This window comes from Choloepus didactylus, chromosome 15 (assembly GCF_015220235.1).
Source record: "Choloepus didactylus isolate mChoDid1 chromosome 15, mChoDid1.pri, whole genome shotgun sequence".
Lineage (NCBI taxonomy): Eukaryota > Metazoa > Chordata > Mammalia > Pilosa > Megalonychidae > Choloepus > Choloepus didactylus.
The window spans coordinates 67,279,623-67,288,127 of NC_051321.1; the positions used below are offsets into that span (position 1 = coordinate 67,279,623).

An 8,505-nucleotide genomic window follows, 5' to 3' on the forward strand; every position below is an offset into this window, starting at 1 on the left:
GCCGGGCTCACTGTCCAGCTGAGCACCTTGTCGGGCACACGGACACAGCCCTCGGAGCAGCTGGGAGCCACACCCCAGAGACCACCAGGGCCTGTTTGAAGGAAGATGGAGGTGCTGGGGCAGCTGCTTAAAAAACAAAAACCAGCCTCTCGTCAGAGCCAGCCCCAAGTCTTAAAAGCAACTGCTTGGACCTAGAGGCTGTGTGTGTGTGTGTGTGAGTGAGAAAATGAGGGAAAAGCAGTTCAGCGAGCCCCCTGCCCTAAACGCTATCTTGCCTCCCTGTACTGTTCCCCCATGCACATGTCTGTCTCCCCATCAGATGGAGCCCCAAGAGGACAGCTCCTCTGTGTGCTCTGAGTCCTGGCTCACAGAAGGTTCCCAACAAATATCTGTTGAACGATGGAGAGCGTGAACGGCCAGCCTGGGGTTCCCCACCTTCTGTACTTCATGCTCTTTGCAGGGAGAAGGAGGGAGGTGCTGGGGGACAATTAAGTGGTGGTTTTAAAAATGTGGGGGTGGGCAGGGTGATGCTTGGAAAGGAGATGGTGGTGTTGGGGCAATGAGGGAGAAGATGGGGGTGCTATCATCAACCAGAAATTGTAGTTGTCCACACCAGAAGCCAGATCTGGATGGAATAAGTAGAAAAGGGTGGGGTAACTGGGAGGCATGCGTTCATCATTGGCCCCAGAGTTCCCCAGGACTCAGCTCCAGGTGCCCCGTCCCTGTCTCCCCTCCCTCTTGCCCCCTGGTGTCTGCTGGGATCGCCTCCCACACAAACTGCTTGCCTTTGGGTCTGCTCTGGAAGGGACCCCCAGCTGGGGCAGGCACATCTGACGGGCTGGCCCGGGCCACGTGTCCTTTCCCAGTTACTCGGGAGGGCAGGGATGCCAGGCTCGGGCAGTTTCAGCTTCCGGAGGAGATGATCCTCTTCCCACAGGACTTGCAAGCAGGTGCTGCTCGGGGGTCCCAGCAGCAAGGGGCTCCATATTCAGATGATAACGATGGGAGGGGGGCTCACTTAGAGGCTGTGACCATCCTTGGGTCTGAAGGGATGCTGGGGGGTGGGCACCGGAAGGAGAGAGCCAGGAGAGGCCCCCGGAGAGGGAGGGACGCGGCCCAGGGCCAGCTACTGGGAGCACTGAGGGAGGCCACCCCTCCTCTCCGGTTCTCTCCTCCCCCCCGCCCTCCCGTCCCCTGCCTGGATTCTCCACCTGCTGACCCCGGGGACGTGAGTCAGAGGGCAGAGCCCACCAGTGCGGCTTCCCTAGGGTGGAACAGGGCCTGGACGGCCAATGGAAGGCATCAGGCCCAATGGGGGAACAAAGGGGGCTCGGGTGTGGCAAAGCGTCCCAGGGTCGACGTGGTGAAAATGGAAACATCACGTAGGGTCTTGAGTCAGGGTGGAGGGCTCACCAGTAGCTGTCTCTGAGCACTGGGTCATACCTTCCACTCAGTCACACCACACCTTTCCCCCAAGAGCCTCCTTTCCCCTGAGTCCTGCTGCCCCTCTAAAGCAGAGTGCAGAGTCCAGGACTTCTGTAACTGCAGTTGAATCCCTTCCTCTTTCTGAGCCTCAGTCTCCCTGCATGTAAACAGAAGGGTCAACCAGACAACCTCTTGGAGCTCCGTCAGTAGCACGGGCTTTCCAGGAAGTCTCATGGCCCCCTTCAAAATAGTCCTGAAAAGGGAGTGAAATGAAGATTGTCCTTTTGGGGAAACTGGAGCCCAGGGAGCAGAAGGAACTTGTTGGGGTCACTGACCAAATGGTGCCCTGAGCCAGGCCTGCCCTGCCCTGGGGGCTCGGCTTTCCCCCAAGGGTGTGTCCCACCCCCAGGTTTATTTTCAATTGGCTCAACAGCCAGGGTGAAGTTTCAAGATTTCTCTTGTGCCCTTGTTTGTGTGTGTGGCTGTGAACGGAAGCATGTGACAACAGTGGTTTCCAGGCAGGCTTTTAGATCCTGCTGCTCCCTCCCCCTGACTTTGGGGTTTAGGTTCAGTGTTATATCGCTGCATGGCTGTTGGTGTCTAGGGGTCCAGCATAACCTCAATGTGTTTTATTTGTGATCTGAAGGCTGTTTCAAAGGGAGTCAGGAGAGGCTATGCTGGTTCCTTGGAGCCCATCCGACAACGGCCCTGCACAGCCGCATCTCACCACGTCTGGCAGGCTGCCCTGAATCTTGCCACCCAACCATGAGCCTGTGCTCTGGGGCTGTGTCCCAGGCACATGACACAGACCATTTCATTTTGTATCAGCACCCGAGGCTCTGGGGTTTACTGTATGCCAAGGCCTGGAGGCCCTCCGCGACCACCTTGCTGGAGCCACTGCCCCTCTCCCACAAATTATGAGACCGGGTCGAGATTTTCTGCATGTGCCAGTGGGTTCTGGTGAGATGAGAGCTTTCAAATGGATAGCCCCAGATCGATTATGGTCCACATACATGTTCTCTTTGGCTTGTACCATCTTTGCCTGCATAAGTTTGTTTGTTTGTTTATTTATTTATTTATTTATTTATTTATTTATTTTTGGCATTAAAGTGTTTGCCTTTATTTCTGGCGTACTTCACTCAAATACTGTGTACAGGATCCATTCACCTCGTTGTGTGTCTCACAGCTTCACTCCTTGTAGTTGCTCAGTGTTCCACTGTATGCGTACACCACAGTATACCATTCCATTATTCAGTCAATGTACCCTTAGGTCATCTGCACCCTTTGCAAATCATGATTGCTGCCTCCATGAACACCAGTTAGCAAATATTCATTCATGTCTCTGCTCTCAGATCTTCAAATGACATACCCCATAATGAGGTTGCAGGACCTTTTGGTCCCCACATACTTAACTTTTTGTGGAACCACCACACTGACCTTCAGAAAGGCTACACCATTCTACCTGCTCATCAACAGGTAGATAGGTACATCCCTCTCACCATGTTTTCTCCAACACTTTTACTCCTATATATATATTTTCCTACAATTTTATAGAGTTATATTCACATACCATACATTTATCCACAGTGTACAATCAGTTGTTCATGGTATCATCATAAAGTTGTACACACAAGTTTATTTTTACAAAGCAACCAGGAGACATCCCATAAAAACTGGAGATTTCTGGTTCTTTTAAAAAGCCTGAAGCTCTGGCAGCACTGGGCTCATGTTCCTGCCAGGGAATGCTTGGTGGGAACGGAGCTGCAGCTACCCCCTCTAGATTAGAAGTGTGCTCTGCAGAGCGTCACTGTCCTCACCACTCCCTATAATCTCCCAGGTGGAGCTGAATGAATGTCCGTTACCATTTATCACCAAGGTTGTGTTACTATTTCTAAGAAAGTTATAAGGAAAGTAAAATACTTGGGTCCCCAATTTTCCATCAAAAGTGGGAAAATTATTTATATTCTCTTCCTGTCCATGGGGTAAACCACCTGACCCCCTTGAGCATGGGTTGCCAGTGTAGAAGTCTGCATCCAGGGCTGTGTTTGGTCCCATCCTCTCCTCTGCCACAATCACCACCATCACAGTCACCATCGTGTCATATTTATTGACCCTCTGTGGGGCTGTGGACATAGTGAGACAAGTCAAGACAGCCCTTGATTTGTCTGTGAGGGAAAGTGGAGTCGGCACAGAAGACAGAGGTCAGAGCAGCTGGGGCAGAAGGGTTTGGTCTAAATATGATGAAGAATTTACCAGGCCAGAAAGGGCTGCAATAGACAGATCTTAAAAGACAAATGCCAAGCAGGCTGGTGGGACTGCATCCTGGCCTTCTGCCTGGCTCCTGGCCGAAGCTGAGGGCCCGTATAGCAGTGACCACAGGACATGGTCCAGCCCCAGCTCATTTCCAGAGCTCAGCAATATTGGAGACCTAAGACAGTTTGGATAGGAAGACTCAGGGCTGGATTGTAAATTCAGCCATCCCAACTAAAAAAAACAAAAAAAACCTCTGAGCCTCAGTTATCCATGTCAAATGGGGATACAAATATATGAATACAGGCCCTGCTCCATGTGTGACAATCCCTTCAAGCTCAGTGCACAGGATCCCCAAGACTGTCCTCACCACACTGCCCCACTCCTGTTCCCTGGAGGTGCCCCCAGAAGCGCTCGGGGGGCGTACTCCAGGCAGGTCTCCCCATCCAGGTGGGGCAGGCACCTGGCATGGTAGCGGAATCTCAGGTGGCCGTGGTTCAGGTTGCAGTTCACCTCATGGGTGCCGGACCTTGGGGCCTGGTCACAGGTGCCGAGCAGGTCATCGTCCCAGCCAGAGTCCGCGTCCCAGACCTGCACCCTCAGGGGCCCCTGCGTGGCCAGGAGCACGTTCCCAAAATCCAGCCGCGTCATCCACCTGGGGTTGTCGTCATTCCACACGATGCCCGTCCGCAGCTCCTGGCTGCCAAAGAAGACCTTCACGTAGGCGTCTGTGGCAGTGATCCCGTCTCCCCACAGATTCCAAGCTTGCATGATGGTCACCTCCAGCTGGGCCAGGCCCTTCCTCCGTGGACAGCAGTCCTGGTTGGTGACCGCTGAGCCGTGGCACACGCACTGGCAGGGGTCCTTGGGGCTCTTCTGCTGGCCCGGGGGGCAGGGCCGGCTGCAGTCTCTCCAGCGGGCCCTGTCGGTCACGTAGCTGCTGACGGCCCGCCTCAGCGCCTCCCGCCGCGGGTCCTGGCCCTCCAGGAGCACGTGCAGGGGCTCCAGGCTGTAGCCCACCAGGCCGGGGCTGTCCTGCAGCGAGGTCATCCAGGCCAAGAACTGCTGGGGCCCGGCCTGGCCCCCAAACAGCAGGTCGTGCATGGCGGTGTGGTGGCCGCCCACCACTTCAGAATGGCGTTCCCGGTAGGCCTGGTGGAAGGAGGCCGCCATCTTGTGCTTCTGCTTCTTTTCCTCACATTCCTTGAATTTTGCAGAGGAGCTGGCGTGACCACCTATGTTGACCGCGGCCTCAACGGCCAGGCAGTCGCCCACTTCGTCGGCCGTGAGCCCTTCCAGGGCCAGCTGGCAGGTGCGCAGGGCGGTGATGGTCCACGCCCGGCCCCCCAGCTTCACAGCCCGGATGAAGTGGGTGCCGAAGTTGGAGATGAGCCTGAGGTAGTCAGGCTTGGTGGAGGTGTTGAAGTGGGGGGGCAGGGCCCTGAGGGCTTTCCTGAAATCAGGGTGCAGCGGGGGACTGTGCACCAGGCGAAAACTGCGAGGGGAGAAAGAAAAACATCAGCCAGGACCAGCAGTGGGTAGTATTGATCCTGTTCAACAACTCCCTCAAGAATGCCCGACATCACACGTGAGAAGCAGAAGTAGGAAATGAACCCAGGAGGTCTAGCTCCAAAGCCCAAGCTCTGAAACACTGAGGGTTCAGGGAAACCCCATTCTGTCGCAACTTGGTGACTCGAGTGCTTTGTATCGGTTTCTTCTCTTTTCCTTTTATTTTCTTATAAAAGCAACAATACCGTGCTGTCGTGATCTAACTTTGGGAGTTCCTCCTGTTGGCCTCTGTCAGTGGCCCTCGATGGCCCCTTGCATGTTTGGATCACGCAGGCAGAGGTGCCTCTTGCCTGGGAGGAAGCGTGGGTGACGGGACGGCCCATGGGGATCGTGCACTTCTCGGGTGTGTCCCTAGATGCCACGTCCGTGAGAGGGGTGGGGTTGTGGCTGCTGCTGCCCCCCGCGGTTGCCCCCACTCCCAGAGCAGACCTTTACATGTGTTGAATGGATGAATGAGGCCCAGAAAAGGGACCTGAGATGCCTGAGGTCCGTCACTGGGGGTGCCCAGCCGGATCTCCGCTCCACCCATGCCGAGAAGGAACAGGGTGTGGGTGCTCTACTTGGCACCGTGTGGGGGCTCTCGGGCACAGTCTTGCTTGCTCCCTGCTCCCACCTGGTCTCTCCCTGGGCACATCCAGATTCGGGCCTTCATGGATGGGAGAGGCCATGGGCTCTGTTTCTGGGAACTGGAGTTTTGGTTTCCTCCGGGGGAAGCTGGCAGACTCTGGAGTCCCCACCCTGCCATCCCAGGACTCCCAGATCACCCTCTTTCCCTTTTCCTATACCTTTTCCAAGCCCCACCCCCACCGCAGCAGCTCACCTGTAAAAGTGACATTCCACCGAGTCGGAGCTGAAGCTGTACTGGTCCTGGTGCGTCTTCTGGGCCGCAAAGTCGGCCGCCTGGGAGTGTGAGCCAGCCACGGACACCTGTACATTGCTGCCCGGCTTGGGGGTCACGTCCAGCCCGATACTCCAGTCGTTGCTGATGCTGTTGGCCGCGGCTTGGGCCATGCCCTCAGTGGAACTGACCTTGGCCTTGGCCACGTGGCGCTGGCAGCTGGAGCCCTGGGCGCGCCAGTCGGTGAGTGCCAGGGGCAGGCGCTGGAGGGCGCCCTCCTGAAGGGTGTTTTCACAGAGGGTGCAGGAGCCGTCAGGCCGCCGGAAGCTCTGGGTGTTCACCGGGAAGGAGCCCGAGCGGCGGAGGCTGGTCACATCCATGCCCTCCCCGGCCAACCCTGCGCCGGGCACGGACTGCTGGATGCGCCGGCACTCAGAGCGTGTGGCCGTGTAGCAGGGGGCCGGGGCGGGTAGGGGCAGCAGCAGGAGGAGAGTGCCCAGGAGGAGGAGGCAGGCAGCCATGGAGCTGTGGGGACAGGGGACATTAGGGTTCTGGGTGAGGGGAGGCTGTGGGCAGAGGGATGGAGGATGGATGACCATCCCCTCTCCAAACTGTGGGTTATCGGGGCACATGGAACAGGGCAGGGGCTGACATACCTTATATCATCAAACGTCAGATCTGGAGTGGCCCTTGCAGACCTGGTCCACCCCTTCATTGTATAAATGGGCCAGAGAGGGAAAGTGACTTGCCCAATGGCACACAGCCAGGAGGAGCCCCTTGCTAGGGTTCCACTATCTAAGGCCTGACAGGATCCAGATTGAGGACTTTGTCCTAAGGGCCACAGCTGCTGATGGTGGGGAGGGGGCTCCGGGCACAGAGGAGGGGACAGAGTAGCCATAGCAGGTTTGGGGAGGAGCCTAGGACTCTGGGAAAGCCTGGGTTGTAGGCAATTGTCATCTTTAACCCAGATCAGGCCACCATTTCCCCTCCCCACCCTGTCCCTTGCCTTGTGTGCTCTTTGTCTCTCTCTCCCCCTCCTTCCCTCCCTCTCTCTCCCTGACAGAGTTGGAAAAGAAATTAGGCTGTGAATTTTGCATCTCCCTTTTTGTGCTCCCTTTCCCTTTGGGGCCCTCTCTCAAGCCTCATGGAAATATGCCTGCAGCCTGGATCAAAAGCTGCCAAGATGCCTGAGCCCTCAGATCCCGTGTAGGGAGGGCCTCTGGGTTGACGACCCAGATCCTCCCGATACCAGGCCTCCTTCCCGGCATTCCCTTCCAACCCCTGGAATTCTGGCAGTGATAGGGAGTTATCCCCAGCCAACTATTGGACAATGTGATTGGCTAGAAGGTTCTTCCTCATTTTGGGGTGGCTCTGGGCCTCACCTGGACCTGCTTATGACCTGGCACAATCTCTTCCCCTGGGCCCCATCCAAGCCGACCTCTTCTAAGGCCCCCCACCCCACGCCAGCACCTGCCAAAGACAGCAGCTTCCCTGAGTCGGGGATTATGGAGGGCAAGAACTTCCCCTGAGTTCTAGCTGGAGCCTTCTGTGCCTTTACCCAAAGGAGAGACTTGAATGGTGAAATTCCAGGCAACATGGCAAGCCCAAAGGAGTCTTTCGAAGCGCCCCTGATGGTTCTGTGTAGGGGACCAGCTTAGTTCCCTTAACCTAGCCTAGTTCCAGAGAACTCAGTCTCTGTCACATGATCTACCAGGTAGTCTGTTTTCAGCTTCCTTTAACTGTTAGCATTTAAAGGGACCTCAGAAACTGTGTACTCTAACCCTTCATTTTATATATGAGGAGACCGAGGGTCAGAGTGGACCCAAGGTCACCTAGAGAATTAGTGAAGGAGCACAGTCTGGAACCCAGGTCTCTTGTAGTGAAGGTCATGGCACTTCCTGCTCTATCATCCTCTATCCCTGAGGAGTGGCCCCCACACTCATACAGCCCTGTCCTCACCCTGGGCTCCTGGCCTCCCCGACCCTGTTCCCTTCCTACCTGGAGTCCTATGCTGAGAAGCCCCTGCAGACACCCTCTCTTTCCCCCGAAGCTCCTCTGATGGTGATGTCGGCCCCCAGGCAGCACTGCCACACAGTTCATCATCAAGGCCACCGTTGTCATCACTTCAGCTTCCTGCCCCGCCCCCCAAACTGTGGTCGCAGGTCCCCTTCACTCCCAGCACCCCCCTTTCACCACCTCCTTCATCCGGCCCTGCCGACAGTCCTCAGGAAGCCGTGAGGGCCGAGGCTCTTCTGTGAAGCATGACTGACTTGTGAAGCACGGGGACCCGGCCAGGCAAGCAGGCGGCTCGGGATGGAGTGTGGGGACCTGAGGACTTGGTGATACAATGTGGTGGTGACAACAGGCCAGCAGGGGCGATCTGCCTGCTCCTGAACCACAGCGTGGTCCTTCTGGAACATCAG

At 56.3% G+C, this 8,505-nt stretch overlaps 1 protein-coding gene across 2 annotated transcripts; it reads right to left on the minus strand.

Annotated features, from left to right (window-relative positions):
• Positions 1-3,512: 3,512 nt before the first annotated feature.
• On the minus strand, positions 3,513-8,189 carry PRF1 (perforin 1). 2 transcript variants are annotated; one of them, XM_037804537.1, is made up of 4 exons: positions 8,081-8,170; positions 6,739-6,791; positions 6,065-6,607; positions 3,513-5,170 (listed from the first exon to the last, which is right to left on the minus strand). In XM_037804537.1, the coding sequence occupies exons 3-4, from the start codon at positions 6,601-6,603 to the stop codon at positions 4,042-4,044; spliced, it is 1,668 nt and encodes a 555-aa protein (XP_037660465.1). In that variant the 5' UTR covers positions 6,604-6,607; positions 6,739-6,791; positions 8,081-8,170; the 3' UTR covers positions 3,513-4,041. The 2 variants fall into 2 exon arrangements, with proteins under 2 accessions (XP_037660465.1, XP_037660464.1); XM_037804536.1 differs by lacking the exon at positions 6,739-6,791 and having other exon boundaries at positions 8,081-8,189.
• Between the last annotated feature and the right edge of the window lie 316 nt (positions 8,190-8,505).

Excerpts from the sequence above, each read along its gene's own strand:
- PRF1 (XM_037804536.1), bottom strand. The coding sequence starts at position 6,603 with ATGGCTGCCTGCCTCCTCCTCCTGGGCACTCTCCTCCTGCTGCTGCCC. Across the intron at positions 5,171-6,064 it reads GTGGAATGTCACTTTTACAG|TTTTCGCCTGGTGCACAGTC; the intron begins GTGAGCTGCTGC and ends CTCCCCTCGCAG.